This window comes from Trichoderma citrinoviride (assembly GCF_003025115.1).
Source record: "Trichoderma citrinoviride strain TUCIM 6016 unplaced genomic scaffold BBK36scaffold_1, whole genome shotgun sequence".
Classification (NCBI taxonomy): Eukaryota; Fungi; Ascomycota; class Sordariomycetes; order Hypocreales; family Hypocreaceae; genus Trichoderma; species Trichoderma citrinoviride.
The window spans coordinates 836,221-851,043 of NW_020194709.1; the positions used below are offsets into that span (position 1 = coordinate 836,221).

At 55.3% G+C, this 14,823-nt stretch overlaps 5 protein-coding genes across 5 annotated transcripts; 2 read left to right on the top strand and 3 right to left on the bottom strand.

Annotated features, from left to right (window-relative positions):
* Positions 1-19: 19 nt before the first annotated feature.
* BBK36DRAFT_1155167 (hypothetical protein) lies at positions 20-2,842 on the bottom strand (the record flags this gene model as incomplete). The annotated part of the gene is made up of 1 exon (XM_024893799.1): positions 20-2,842. The coding sequence occupies one exon, from the start codon at positions 2,840-2,842 to the stop codon at positions 20-22; it is 2,823 nt and encodes a 940-aa protein (XP_024753676.1).
* Positions 2,843-4,716: 1,874 nt separating this feature from the next.
* Positions 4,717-6,280, top strand: BBK36DRAFT_1174003 (hypothetical protein; the record flags this gene model as incomplete). Its single annotated transcript, XM_024895897.1, has 3 exons — positions 4,717-4,752; positions 4,951-5,554; positions 5,646-6,280. The coding sequence occupies 3 exons, from the start codon at positions 4,717-4,719 to the stop codon at positions 6,278-6,280; spliced, it is 1,275 nt and encodes a 424-aa protein (XP_024753677.1).
* A 410-nt stretch (positions 6,281-6,690) lies between these two features.
* Positions 6,691-9,063, bottom strand: BBK36DRAFT_1133937 (actin-like ATPase domain-containing protein). Its single transcript, XM_024892140.1, is given in 5 exon segments — positions 6,691-6,834; positions 6,886-8,330; positions 8,431-8,557; positions 8,719-8,916; positions 8,927-9,063. 3 exon segments carry the CDS (start codon positions 8,855-8,857, stop codon positions 6,893-6,895), a joined length of 1,704 nt encoding a protein of 567 aa, XP_024753678.1. The 5' UTR covers positions 8,858-8,916; positions 8,927-9,063; the 3' UTR covers positions 6,691-6,834; positions 6,886-6,892.
* A 245-nt stretch (positions 9,064-9,308) lies between these two features.
* Positions 9,309-10,148, top strand: BBK36DRAFT_1155170 (hypothetical protein; the record flags this gene model as incomplete). Its single annotated transcript, XM_024893800.1, has 2 exons — positions 9,309-9,506; positions 9,609-10,148. 2 exons carry the CDS (start codon positions 9,309-9,311, stop codon positions 10,146-10,148), a joined length of 738 nt encoding a protein of 245 aa, XP_024753679.1.
* A 797-nt stretch (positions 10,149-10,945) lies between these two features.
* On the bottom strand, positions 10,946-13,205 carry BBK36DRAFT_1108947 (hypothetical protein; the record flags this gene model as incomplete). Its single annotated transcript, XM_024889421.1, has 3 exons — positions 10,946-11,225; positions 11,296-12,917; positions 13,023-13,205. The coding sequence occupies 3 exons, from the start codon at positions 13,203-13,205 to the stop codon at positions 10,946-10,948; spliced, it is 2,085 nt and encodes a 694-aa protein (XP_024753680.1).
* Between the last annotated feature and the right edge of the window lie 1,618 nt (positions 13,206-14,823).

Sequence of the window (14,823 nt, forward strand, 5' to 3'; positions counted from 1 at the left end):
AGAAAAGATGCAAGCACAATCAAACCACCTCCCACCTCGCGATCCAGCCAACATTCTCGCCGGCGTTCCTCACAATGCACAGCCTTCCCTCCTTGGGGTTCGCGCGGACATCGGCCAACACCTTCTCCACGGCGATGCTGCCAATCGCCGCCCCTCGACCGTTCGCCAGACAAAACGATCCCGTGGTGACAAAGCCGATGAGGTCCTTCGCATCAGGCACCAGCGGATGGTGTCCGCCAATGTCTGTTTCGTTGGGCCCCAAACCGCTTTCCAGACTTATAGGAGCACTGAGGAGCTCCTGTGCTAGAATGCGTTTGCGCGTCTCTATGTCGTCTAATCGTGACGCCGTCTTCTTCGACTGAGTCTGGAAAGATGAAGATGACCTAGACTTGGACACTGTTGAAGAGGATGAAAACGAGGGGATGCGCGAAAGCCACTGCGCCCGAAGATCGGACGGGAGAGACGACGCTCCTGGAGGCATGCTTGCGGGGACTTCGGCATCAGAAGATGGTGGTATCGGAATAGCTTCTGAAGGCAGACGGTAGATTCTCGCGCATGGATTGGCAACGCCTCGCGAGAGGAGCGATATCCGGACACACGCAATAGCGTATGGAAGGAGTGGCTGAAGAGTCGGAGATGGCGATAGTAGGCTGTTGAAGACCGATTTGGGGATGCTGTTCAGAAGCTTGAGGTAAGGTATTTCGACGTTATTCCCCTTCTTCTTGGTCGGCGCCGGGTTTTCATCATCAACATCCATCGCATCTCCTGAATCGTCGGGCGGTGCACTCTGCTGCTGCTGCTGCTGCTGCTGCTGCTGTGCAAGGCCAAAGAGAAATTCAAAGTCACAAGCGTGTCCGTCCCCAATCTCACCCTGTCGGCCTGCGCCTAGCGCAAGAGACGCCCACTCGACCCTCTTGCTTTTTGGGCGCCGTGCCCAATCCCTCTTTCGCCTCTGCCTCCGCTCAAGTTCCCATCCCGCTCCAGCATCAGTGCCCAGGAAGTCGGCGGGGAACCATGGAAGACTGCGCTCAAAAGCCACTTGCATCGTCTCGTTCAGCCCGGCGAACCGTGGGTTGCCGCCTGAGACAAGCGGGCAGTGCACGATGCTGTACCACAGAGGGAGGATGCATTTCCAAGGGGCGAGGAGAGTCCATGTCCCTTGCGCCTGCGTGCCTGGTGCGGAACGAGACGCGATGAGCGTAACGGGAATGGGAGGATCATGTATGGTCGGCTTCAGAAGTGCTCCGGACGTGGCTTTACTTCTTCTCCTGTTGATGGACTTTTGTGATGGCAAGCAGGAAGCCCTATGCCGGGCATGTCGGTCAAACAAAAGCGACGGCTGCAGGTCTTTCTCTGCGGGCCAGCTGGCGATTGTGGCCAGCAAATCCATCTGAGCCTGCTCATTCTCGGGAAACTCCATCTTCCGTGGCGGATACCGCAGCCGAGGGTCCTGGACTGCAAAGTGTAGCACTGAATTGCTCGGCAGAGCAGCCGGGTTCATCAGCCCTTTCAGAGACTCGAATAGCTCGGCGTGCTTGTTCTTCGGACCTGAGCCCCCTGAAGGATACGGCGTCAAGACTGACAGCAGAGTCTCAGTAGACGCAGGGCCGGTGAGCTCTATGCTTCCGATCTCGAATCTCAGATCTTCAATGTACAGCCGGGGCTTTTCCATCTTTATCAGCCGCAGCAGCTCATTGAACAGCTCTAGGAAAGCCGAAGGGTGGACTCTGAGAAAGACACGTCTTTGCGTCTTCTTATCGATTTTGCTTCGCTGCTCTCCTTCTCCTTCTGCGCCATCTTCTTCGGTATGCTGTGACGGTGGTTCAGGATCCCAGATAACAATCGATTGGCATATTGGCCGATGAACCCCAGCTCTCTCCCGACTCAAAATTCCAGTCCACGCTCTTGTGCCCTGCCTCCACTTCAATCCTCTGTCGTCCCAGCAAGAATCGTTCGTCACTCCGACCCTCCGGAGGACTCTCGCCATGCCGGCAAAGTTCCCATAGAGACCAATGGTGCTCATGTAGGTCATGTCCCAAACCATGGTGCCGCGTTCTCCTTGTGCCCTGTGTGTCGGTCGGTATATCTTTTCATTGGGTGTCAACGGGATGGCAAAGCGCCACAGGGGTTCCGTGGGCTCCGTCATGCGAGCCCTCTTTGCGTGCCATTGATGTGTCGGCAGCCAGGTCTTGTTGATCTGCCTCTTCCTGAACTTTGCGGCTGGTCTAGGAGGTTCGTTGAGCGCGTTCCTCCGTATCTTGGGCCTGGGAGCCCTTCCCACGACGTCGACGTTGGTGGTCCCTGACGCTTTCGGGTCGTCCCGCTTCGCGTCGTTGGAGGCCTGCTGGTTCCTCTCCAGCTTCCTCTTCTTCTTTCGCGCTGAGAGTATGCGAAGTCGCTTGGCTGTCTGGGCTCGTATCCTCGCTCTCGTCGTCCTCGGCTTTCGTTTTCGAGATTCGACCAGGGGAGTGTTGTCTTCGTCCATTTCCTTCCTGGCCCTGGCGCGAAGCCTTCGAGGCACCCGCTTGGGGTTGTGGCTCGCCGTCCGTCGTCTCAGCCCGCGAGGGACCTGCTGGAAGGCTCTGCTGCTCTTGACGGCCTTGGTCGTGGCCATGCTCTGCTCCAGAGCGCGAATCTCAAACTCATGAGCCGCCACAAAGGCAACCAGATCCAGCTCGCCATCCTTGAGCGCGGCATCAGCAGCTTGCGTCGGGATGCTTCGCGCAGCATGCACCTTGGCGCGCTTCTGCATAAACGCATCGCTGCGGGCATTGTGAGCCGGTGCGCCGCGCTTCTTGGAAGCAGCACCGGACTGTCCGCCCGTGGAATGGTTGGAAGCCATCTCAATGGCAAGCTGGAGAGCCCTGCGAAGCTCGATTTGCTGGTTGACCGAGGTTTGATGCGCGGTGATGCTTTAGCCTGGGAAACTTTCTTGCCCAGGCCTTATCGATAAGCAGGGGAGCTACAAGTTTGTGCTTGCCAGTGCATGCACCCACTGTAATCTCCCGCTATAATCCGCTGTAACACACCCGACCACATAATCCTCCAGTCGGCTTGTCAGGCTGCCCGCTGTATCACCACCTGGGTATCATCATAGGAACCCAGCTATGTAGGTAAAGTGATCAATGTTGTGGATGCTTCACTGCTTCAGATATCATGTCTTTTGCTCTTCTCTCGAAATGGCTTAGCTTTAGTGTCTCTTGTTCTTCTCGGCATTGACACTGCAGACAGTGATATAACTGTCTAATGACATGACGATGATTTTGTACAATGTCAAGTGCAACCAATTCATCGACTTCCCCAAGCATCATTGCCGATAGGTAAAGTTATCATGAAACACCTGATATGAGGCTTTTCCCAGTTCCACGTGCGTCATCCGTGCCAGTAGTACCTTCCTCTACCGACTTACAATTGTAGCTCCTTCCCAACCGCATATTGCACCTCATCTCCTATTAGTATCTGAGCTCCAGATTCACCGCCTACCGGACAGGACAAGACCTGCCCTAGGCCGTCCAATGGCTTACCGCTTAGAGTAATATTGCCCATCTCAAGCTTCTGCCCGCACTGCTCATCATCTCCACCACGTCAACGATCCGTCTAAAGGCATCAGCAGATTCAACCGACTCCCCATTCGATCTTCTAGCAATTTCTCATATGATCATTAATAACACCTACAATTGCAGCCGCTTTATAGCCCGGCTTCGATCTTGGATTCTGATTCCTTTAATCACAGCGATCCTTATACGAAACAAAAACGTCTCTCTTCTTACTGTACCCCAGCTGGGAGCATCCGAACCTCAACCCTGTCAGTTGCCAATACGATTCGGCAGTGCCGGGTTCTCATCTCTAGCGAGTCCACCCCTGACAGGTACGCGTATGCTGCTGCATTCATTCGCTCGCTCATTTCAAGCGTGCTCCATAGCACGCCAGACAGCTGCAGCTCATCTGTCTAATGCGCCTCGTCCATCAAGCAATAGGGGCACGCGCTTCACGACATCAAAAGCTGCCCGTCAGCTGGCGATGTAACATCCACATTCCTGCTTCTACCGCTGCAGCACCACTAACACACCACGCCTATCAGTGCTACACATCTTCGCCCTCGTACGCCTACTAGCGCTCAGCTTGTCATCGACCATCGTTCGTCCAACCGCATCCTTCGGGCCCCCTGGCCAGCTTCTGCTGCTTCACCCCACGCCCCAGCCTGTCGCAACGTCTCGAGGCGCGGCTGAGCCAGAACACATCCATCTGTTCCCTCCGGTTAATTTTTACCGGCCGGGTTCACGCAAACCACTAGCGTCTTGCGCCGCGGAGCTCAAGTTCCACTTGCAGTGGCTTGCTTCCCTATCTGCCGTATTGCCATGCAGTCTCAAACCATCTCATACTAGTGAGACTGCCTAGGCCTTACCGGCATTGGTTGCTTGGTTATTCTTAGCCGTGGCCTCGTTTGGCTACAATGTCTGCCCTGAGTAAGCCCCGATCCTCCCGCTCATCGTATTGGTGAACTATCACGGGCCGACTGAGCGTGCATCAACCTTTTGAGTGGGCGTGGCCCCTTGATGCATTCCTTCCCTCGTGCTCATGCTCTCTGTTATCCTGGACTATGCGTCGTCCGCTCCCCTCCCCAAGTCTTTCCTGAGCTCCAGTGAGCTGGTCTGACGCGACTTGTCCCTGTGCCCGGCCTATCCGGACGACAACTTGCAGCAACACTTGGCTAACATGCCCTTTTTTCCCACAGTCGGCAAGGGGCGCAAGGTGAGGCAATTCGCCGCCCATTTCCCATCCTACTGCTGGTCAGCCAAGAGATCTCTTACTAACGCCCCTCTGTCCTGTGTCTAGCCCAGATTTGACCTTCATCTCAAGGTGAGCTTACACGGATGAGAAACCTCATTTCTCTCAAAGACCCTCGACGACTCTTCTTCTAACGTTGTATGTTCTGGTATGACCTCATAGATTTTCGATCTGAACAATGTGCCTCTCGTCTCTGGTACCTCGTTCATCAAATGGCATCTCCCTCACTCTATGCATGCTGAGCATCGTGGCCGCACCGCAAAAGCGGCCATTGCGAATCACCGAGTTGAGTACAATTTCAGCAAGGTGGTCACCGGGGTTCGAATGTCCGTCGACAAGAACAACCACCTCAACGAGTGTCTCTTGGAGCTCGAAGTTGTCCAAGAGTTTGGCCTCACCGAGAAGATAACCCTTGGTCATATCAAGATCAACCTTGCCGAATTCGTCGAGGAGAGCGAAACCCTTCTGAGGGATCCTGCCTCGCCGACTTCAACTAGACGACGCAACAACAGCGCCGGACTGAGCCCTACAAGTGCTAGAGACTTGAAACTGTCTGATGAGATGCAAAGAGAGTGCGAAGATGGCATCGTGCGCAGATACCTCATGCAAGACAGCAAAGTCAACAGCACTCTCAAAGTTAGCATTCTGCTCATCCAGGTTGACGGTGAACGCAACTTCATCGCGCCGCCACTGAAATCGGCGCCAGTCTTTGGGGGAATTGTGGGCTTCATGGCACCGGAGCAGAACGAGGACGAGATGTTGGGGCGTAAGTTGAACCCTTTGGCCAGCTACCTGTGCTATACCCTTTGATTTGCGCGCTCTCGTTTATTGACTTATAGAAGCTGATGGCACCGTAGCTCTGCCAAACTTGTCTAAGAACCGAGATGTTGCCGAGGTCCAAGATCTGTATCGTCGGACCCTCGCAGCGTCGTGGACCCGTCAGCCCTCGGAGCTTCCCACTGATGAGTGCATCGAGGACATCTTCTCTGGCGGCAACGGCTGGAGGACCAAGCATAGAAGCGCCACCAGCCCCGATTCCGAAGACGAATACTACGAAGAGGACGCCGAGAACTCGGGAGGCCTACGGCCACCCGAATATCGCCGCATGGCCCTGAACCACCGCCGCAACCACTCCAATTCGTCCTCTCACTTCCGCCCGGGCAGCTCCTATCAACCCCCCCACAGCCCCAATCCTCACCATCGCCGCACCCATTCTGGGTCAAGCGATAAAAGCGTTTCGACCGTCACGGGTGGAGGCAACCGCAATCCGTTTAAGAAGGGTGTGCGGATCCGCGAGGACGGCCGCGAAACAGCATCCAGGGACGACGACATGGCCAGCACCAAGAGCGCCGGCAGCCTGCTCAGCCTGGCGCCAACGCTCGGGAGCAGCGAGCGCGAGAGGGACAATATGAAACGCGCAAAGGAAATTGGGGAGTCTGATGTTCGAGATGATTTAGTTGCTTGGAGTTTACCTGGGAGCGTCAGCGCATAGGCGGTGGATTATGTTTTGTACAGCGAATCTTGGCAGCGGTTTCATCAATCATCCTTTCTCCTTGCTTTTTTATTTCATCTTGGTTTTCCGCTGCTTTACTTTTTGATTTTGTCATCATCTCTTCAACTATCTTGTGCTCTATCATACTTTGGCCATTGGTGTTATATGGGGGATGGATTGTTCAACTTGCTTTCTCATAGTCACTACCCATTTACTATCAAACGAGCTGACACACCTCCACGTTTTACCGTCCAAACACACACGTCTGCACACATTCTCGATGGCCAGTAGAAATTACTGTCCTTCTCTTTGATGGGAAATGCCAAGCTGCCAAACGTCGACTCCGTTTTATTTATTTCCTCAGAACCCAGAAATCATATCGGCCATACTCTACTTACATGTCCCCCAGAATCACTCGAGTACAGCGAGCCTCTTTGCTCTTCATGAAATTCTATATGAAAAAAAGATGTGCTCCACCCCATATGAAAAGCGCACAGCCGGCAGATTGTAACATATACTTTCTACATCTCATGCCGAAGAATATTGCCTTCCCCTCTTCTTTGTTTTTAATGTCCTCCCCTCTTCTACTCAACCTTTCAGACACGTCTCGATTTACGGAGCCTGCAGGTTGCCCCGGACACCACCCTTGCCACCGACTTCCCTAGCCGTGACTATCACGCTGAGGTCGGCCGAGACGTTGATGGTGACCTCGACCTTGCCGCCCTTGGCAACGCCCCGGATGGCGGCCTCGGCGAGCGGTGAGCCAATCTTCCAGATCTTCTCGCGCGTCTCCTCCTCTTCCTCCTCCTCGAAGTCAGAGTCGTCCTCGTCCTCGGGCACGTCCTCGACCCTGGCCTTGGGCTCGGGCTTGGTCACCTTGATGTGAGTGCCACCCTCGACAACCTTGACCAGGACATCGCCGCCTTCGGCAGGGGCAGCGATGTGGATGGTCCGGCGGGCGGGGACGGCCGTCTCGGCTTGCATGACGGGGGTGAAGACATCCTCGCCCTCGGCGTTGACAGTAACGACACCGATGGCGTTGGAAATGTGCTTGACGGTGGTGACGGCGGGGTGGGTGGACTGCTCGATATCAGCAGCGTCGTACTCCTGGATCAGCGAGGCCTGGAGAGCAGCACCGCGAGCCTGCAGCTCGGAGGGGTTGATGGCGGCCGTGCTGGTGGAGGGGGCGAGGATCACGGTCGACTCGGGGAAGATGGACTGGAAGTTGGTGGCGATTCGGGGGGTGTGAGAGGTACCACCGCACATGATAACCTCGTCGACGTCCAGAACATCCAGCTCGGCCTTCTTAACAACGCTCTCGACCAGGCGGTTGAAGCCCTCAAAGACCTTGCGGCCAACCATCTCGTACCGTGTCCTGTTGAGGGTGGCGGAGAAGTCGAAGCCTTCAGCCAAGCTCTCGACGCTGAACTGAGCGTTGGTACCCAAGCTCAGGGCCTTCTTGGTAGCCTCGGCCTCGAGGCGGAGCTTGGCCAGGCTCCTGGCGTTGCTTCGCGGGTCAACGTTGTGCTTCTTCTGGAACTCCTTGGCAAAGTACTCCATCAGGGCCTGGTCGAGGTGAACACCGGCAAACTCGTAGTCGTGGGCAGTGGCCAGGATCGTGTACATGCCGCCTCTTGAGGCAACAACGGCGACATCGGAGCGGGTGCCACCCAGATCGGCGACGACGATGATCTTGTCCTCGGTCTTGGCCTCGGCGCGGGCATCGTAAGCCAGAATGGCGGCGATGGGGTCGGAGATGAGCTGCAGGACCTCGAGCTCGGCATCGTTGGCGGCCTTGATCAGAGCCTCGCGCTGCTTCTCGGTGAAGTTGGTGGGGACGGTGATGACGGCCGAGGTGACCTTCTTGCCCAGGTACTCGGAGGCGGCGGTGACGAGGCGTCGCAGATATCGGGTGGCAGCCTCGGAGACTGTGATGACTGAGGGTTCATCCTCCTCGCCGGCCTTGTCCTTGACGGTGAAGGCGACCGCGCCCGAGACCTCCTGGGGGTGGGCAGAAGCGTGGCAGTGTGTGGGGTCGATGGACTTGAACCTGAGAAGATGGTCAGCACTGCGTTTTGACTTTGTAGTCGTCGGTTTCCCCCTCTCCCCATAGAGCTTTTCATATCATTGTTGGCAAAGGGCGGTCGTACTCTTGGCCTAGGAAGTCCTTGAAAAAGGCAATAGTGTTGTTCGGGTTGCGGACCAAGAAGCTCTTGGCCTGGGTGCCGTAGTACTCATCGCCGTCGACGTATGAGAGAACCGTGGGGATCTGTCGGTCTGTAATACCGCGAGGTGTCAGTCAAAGGGAAACTTGAAAAGAATACTGGAGTAGCGGTTGGGAATCTGCTGCGCCATAACAACATCCCCTCCACTCCCAACAGCATGCTCATGAAGAGCCACGCAGCGTCCGCTCGTAATCAAGATGAATCAGAACATACCGCCGTCCTCGTTGGCAATGACCTCAGCCTTGTCGTCGACGGTAAAGGCAATGGAGCTGTTGGTGTTGCCAAAGGTGATGCCGATGGCGACCCGGTCACCGGGCTCGACCCCGGTCTTGACGCCGTTGCTCTCAGACATTGGGTCGGATTTTGTGAGTTGTGTGAAACTTGGCTTCGAGAGACGAGATCGAGAAAGAAGAACGAATAAAGGACACTGGACTGTTGCTGCCGCGTCGGTCAATTCGCAAGCAGAAAAGATTGTAAGAAGTTGCAGGTGGGTTGGAGACTCTTCTCTGGTGGAGGGGCTGCTTTTTTCCTCCTAACAAAAAATTTCGAGCAAAAAAAAAAGAGACCCAGCCAGACGGGTTCCTGTCCAGTGGCGACTACAGCCACCCCGCGCCGCGACGATAGAAGGCGACCAATCAGACAAAGCAAGCAACCTTATCGCTTATCCGTCCAATCAAAGCCCGTGGTCGGAAGCTCCAAAAAATCAAACCAACTTCAAGAGTTCCTCGAGGCAACGCAAGGCTGAACCTCAGCATTGTCCTTGTTCCTCACAAACCGATACAATCTCGGCATCACATCACAGCATGTCCTCAGAAGCAATATTTGTCTTGCCGGGCGATCGCATTGATGCCTCGCTGATCCCCACGCACGAAAAGAAGCCTCTCCGACTGGGCCCCGGCCTGCGCCATGTCCCTCCCAGCGATCTTGTACCGACGCTGGCTGGTCAGCTGGTGACAGACAGACAGAAGAATGCCATCCGTGTAGAGACGGCAAATGGCAGGGTGAGACTCGGCTGTCAACTTGATTGTTTTTGCATCGATGTCGATGCCATCGTGGTGCTTGTTCAGCGGCTAACGCTTTAGCTTGGCGATATCATCGAATAGTACATACCGCGAGTAGGCGAGCTCGTCATTGGCACCGTCAACAAATCCGCCCAAGAAGTCTACTTCGTCAGCCTCTCCGACTACACCGCTCCCGCCCTCCTCCCTCAGCTCTCATTCGAGTCGGCGACGAAGAAGACGCGCCCCATCCTACTCCCCGGAGCGCTCGTCTACGCCCGCGTTACGCTCGCCAACAAGCACATGGACGCCGAGCTTGAGTGTGTCTCCGCTTCAACAGGCAAAGCCGATGGCCTTGGACCGCTGGTAGGCGGCATGCTGTTTACGATATCGCTCGGCATGGCCCGCCTCCTGATGATGCCCAAGAAGGCGCAGCAGGGACGGCTTGTGGTCCTCGACGAGCTTGCCGACGCCGGTGTCCAGTTTGAGACGGCGACCGGCAGAAACGGCAGGCTGTGGGTAGACAGTGACAGCACCAAGGCCATCATTGCCGTCGGCAGGGCCATTCAGGAAACAGACGAAAAGTCCCTCGGCGTGGACGAACAGAGGAAATTGGTCAAGCGATTAATCAGAGAATTGAGCTGAAGCAAGCTCGAGCGAGAGAGAGAGATAAACATCAAATGTTCGCAGTATACCTACGGAGTACTGGCGGACGGCTTTCCTTCGTGGGCCGTCTGCTCATGTTGAATATACCCATCACGCGTTGTTTGTTCCTTTAGGGTTGCATGTCTACCTACCCTTCGAGGTAGATTGAAAAGAGAGGACGGAAAAAGGAGGTAATAACGCCTTCCTGAAGTCCGTCCCCGCGTGATGTATTTTTATCCATTAACAGAAAGAGGCTGGCTCATCCTTATTATACAATAACCTAAGTTGGGTGAAACGCTCACCAGAGATATCCAAGCGCTCGCTGAAGCTAAAATGCCCTTTCCTCGATGGAACTCTGTACCATATGTGCTCGATGCGGTAATGACAGATTATGCCTAGAATGGAAAAGTGATTCATACAGGCAGAAGACCTGCCAAGATTCAAAAAATTTCATGATGCGGGAGTATAGCAGTGATGGTTGAGTCCGCTTCCGCCGAGGTCACTCGTCGTTTTGAGTCGGGAACGCCAGCGGCGCCTGCGAGGTTGCCACTGAGTGAAGCGCGGTGAATGATGAGCCCTGACCTTGCAATGCTGCAATAGCACATAATCCATGAAGATTTCGAAGCGTCATGATGCGTCGCAAGTACGTAGACCCGTGTCCTCAAGGGCGCATGGAGGTGAAAAAGGAGCCTCTATGCGTCTTCACTCACTCTCGCATTTCGTATCCCTTTATTCCTTGTATGGGAGACGTCTGTCTCCACACTCTCTTTTTCGCCCCTTCATGTTCCCCGTGTTGGTCATATTCCGTCCAGATCCATATCGACCTCAATCGGCTCCGGAAGCTGCTGCTGTTCGATATTGTGTATCTTGATCATGTGTCGCTTCCAGTTATCTTTTCTAGGAAAAGCCTTGCCCCCTGCTCTGGAGTAGTCGCATCCAACAACAGAGCAATGGAACTTCTTCTTCTTCTCATGCCGGTCATTGATGTGCCTCTGCAGATGAGTCTTGGTGCCAAAACCTTTGCCGCAGCCAGCATACGGGCACTTGTGGTCTTTGCTATGATATCGCTGATGATGCCTGTGGCGGGAAAGGACATGAGGTTAGTACAGATCTTAGACAAAGGGGGGTGGACATGTGTGTCGCATACTTAAGTTTGTGCGGCTGATCAAAGGACTGGTTGCAGCCCGGCTCATCGCATCGATAGGCTCCAGTCCTGGGGGAGTGGCTGCCAGCACCAGAGTGTGGCGACGCGCTGTGTCGGAAATCAGAACTTCCCATGGACTCGGGGGAGGGGGTATCTAATTGAGTCGAGGGCGTGTTCTGTGATGAAACATCGGTAAAGGAAGGGCCGGGGAGCGGAGTGGAATGGTCGGAGGGGTAGCTCGGGTGTCGGCCGTCTGGGGCTGCCAAGCTGTGGTCGTGGTTCGGAGTAAGAGTTGCATCTAGCATAGCGACATCGCCATTATCGCGTTGGGGATCGGCTTTGTCGTTGTGAGTATTAGCGTTGGTGTTGGTGATGATGATGTGATCGGGAGTGAGTCCGGTGTGACTGGTTTCGCCCGGGGACTGTATTGTGAATATTGGCTGAGGCTGCGTTTCGGGAGGCGTTGGAGAAGGGGACGGCATGGTGGATGACGCATCCTGCGCCGGGACCGAGACCGGGTCGCTTGTCGACACCTTGTGAAAGGCCTCGTAGAGCTGGTGCTCGGTCCTATGCCAGACCTCGGTTTCTGTAGAAGCGGGCATAATGTCCATGGGGTTTACGGTTCCGGGAGCAGCAACAGGCGGCGAGGGAGATTTTCGGAACTGGTGATATGTCGGAAACGGGGGTGACTCTGGAGGCGTAGCCTTGGAGGAGGGCTCCGGTGCATTACTGGTGGGCGGGCTGACCGGCGCTAGGCTTGCTCCAGGCGCGGCTTCAGCGTGGGGTTGGTGATGTGAGGGCGAGCGCGAAAGGGGTAGGGAGGCAGCCGATAGGTTTGTGGGAGACTCGACTCGGTCACCCGTCGTTATAAGTGTCTGCAGCGGAGTGGCACCGTTAAGGTGAGAAGATGCGGCTCCTTCTGTGATGGTTGTTCGTGAGATAGTCGAGTCTATGGTTGCGTCTCTGCCCGTCTTGCGGCGGAAGATCTGCATCATGTTCTGGCGAAGAGAGCTGGAACGAGAAGAGGGTGGCTGGACGGGCGAGTCAAGCGCCGCGTCGGGCTGCGTAACCATGCCAAAGGCCTCAGAGGGGATATGGGGGCTGTAGTAGTCGGCGCTGGTTCCCTTGAGCACGCCGGGCTGGTCATCGTCTATCGGCGGTGCAAACTCGCCATCTTCGCATCCCAGCAGCGGAAACGGCTGGGCCTTGACTCGATGTTCTTGAGCAATGTTGCTGTCGACGAACCCGGGATCCCCAGGTTGCAGATATGCCGCGTTGAGAGGGAAAGAGTAGCCATTGTTGATGCCGCCGTCGACGGGAGCCTCCCAATTGCCATAGTCGGCGCTTCCTCCATCTCCATCTCCCCCGCGTGTCAAGTCGCCCCGGTGCTTATACGAGTCGCTCGACGAGAGGCGCTTGGGAGGTGTGTTTGCTCCGCCGGAGGCGCTGCTGCGGTGGCCAGTGTTGGGAGCGATGCCTGCCTCGGCATCGAATGCTGGATGCAACTGGCCGCTTCGACGACGTTTGAAATAGAGGAAGCACGGATAGAGACAGATGGCCAGCAGTGCAACCGCAACAACCGCACCGATGGTGATTCCAGCAATCGCGCCGCCGCCCAGGTGTCGCTTGTGTAAATGCAAGCCATCACGAATGTCCCTGGTGTCGAGGTTGATCCCAATGGCAGTCCCCTTCGGATTTCGATTCCAATACTCCTTCTCGTCCAAATCTACATCCGCATTCACGCCGATGTTGTCGCTGCTGCTGCTCCCGCCTTGGAGCGCCAGCCCGCGCAGCGCCTCGGAGCTCCTCTCCAAGGCATGACTCGCTATTCCGCCTGCAATCCTCACATGGCGGCTGATAGGGATCGTGTCGGTCGTGACAGCTTCCGTGATGATGGAGCTGGACGAGGCCATTGCTCCTGGCTGCTTGTTGTCGTCGGTCCGGTTCTCTCTCGCTCAGTCGCTCGTCGTTCTCGAATAGCGTGGGAGGCCGCCCACGGGCAGAAAAAAACGGGTGTCTCGCCCGCGTGCAGGGGTCGTCAGTATAAAAGATATGAACGCTCAAAGGCCTTCTTCTTCGGGTTGTCAGGAAATCCTCATGATGGAGAGGTAGCAAAAAAAGGGAAACTGATTATTCACACTAGCAAGTCAGAGGATGAGAAAGGCAAAGAACGACGGAATTGCTGGGCTTCGTACAAGTAAAGTAAGGTACGAGTAGAGTCAGCAGGGCCTTCCTTCGCTCTTTCTCCAGCTAATAGTTCTTAGTACCCAGCACAAGCACTTGCCACGGCACGGGAAGGTGCCAGGACACAGGGCTGAGCAGTTGGTGGAAAAGTTGCGGCAAGTGCGTAGCACATGCATCGTTGTTGCGCACGCAATTGGCGAGATGCGCACATGCTGCTAGCCCGGAGAGTCAACGCGGCGGATATTTCGATGTTCGTAGGATCACCCAGGCCGGACCACTCGAGGGGATTCGGGTCCAGGGGAGTACCTCTGTTCATCAGCTCGGCCATGTACTAAATTACAGAGACTTGATCAAAGTACGGACTTGTGATACACTTGGCTGAAAGAATCAATGGCAGGTGAGTCGACGGATTGGCCTTAGCTGTGCTGCTCATTATCGTTCTTACCTACCTTAGTTCGCTGGACTGATCTCATTACGGAGACTGGATGTTCCAAAAAGAAGTTGGAAGCTTGTGGGGATACCTCAATCCTGCCGGGCCGCCCGCAATGTGGCACCAGCTAATGATGAGCTGCCAGCAGTCTAATTTAGCACAGACCCCAACTCGCTGGCAGCCGGTGCCAATTTCTCCCCCGACCGTTGATGATTTCTCCCCCACTCGCTGCTCGGCGCTTAGAACCGAGGGTTGCAGTGCCAAAGCAACCGGCCCAGAACCTCGACGTTTCTATTCTATAATTGGCATATTGTTATGTCACGACCTTTGCCTGAAACCCGACTCCGTTCAATGATGCAAAGGGAAAGCTACTCTCTGTTTTTGAAGCCATATATATAGTTCATCAGTTGGGTCAGGTTGCTTGGGCTGTAAAGATACCTAATAAGTAACCGGAGGTACGTGCAAGTTTCGCAAGCGAGTCTCGCCCCCTATACCGACATGACTTGGACAGCTCCGTGCAACTCCCTATTCGCCGCCAACGCTTGGCTTGCTGCATCCCTTGTCTGACAACAAAGTCCATGACGGTCTTACTTGGTACGATTCAGGCATGATCCTGCCCGCAATCAGCTGCAGTTGGCATCTTGTCCAACCACGGCAGCCAATGGCAGCGGCACTTGTCCCGTCAGTGCCGATGATGCCCATCCTGTACTCGATGCATTCGACGCCTGTGCAGTCTGGGAATCTAAGGTAGAGAGATGCTACCTGGCGATTACGCATACCTACTATCCAGGCACTATACTTGATATTTTGCTCTGCAGAGCTTGCCACCGAGACCAACACTCCAGAGGCACTTAATGGTCAGCATGCTGCAGAAACAAGTACCGGTACGGAGCAGAAAAATGCAGCAGCTGTCTGCA

Coding starts and splice junctions, on each gene's coding strand:
- BBK36DRAFT_1133937 (XM_024892140.1), bottom strand. CDS start 8,857: ATGTCTGAGAGCAACGGCGTCAAGACCGGGGTCGAGCCCGGTGACCGG. Junction 8,558..8,718: donor CATTGCCAACGAGGACGGCG/GTATGTTCTGAT, acceptor GCGGTATTACAG/ACCGACAGATCCCCACGGTT. Junction 8,331..8,430: donor AAGGACTTCCTAGGCCAAGA/GTACGACCGCCC, acceptor CCATCTTCTCAG/GTTCAAGTCCATCGACCCCA.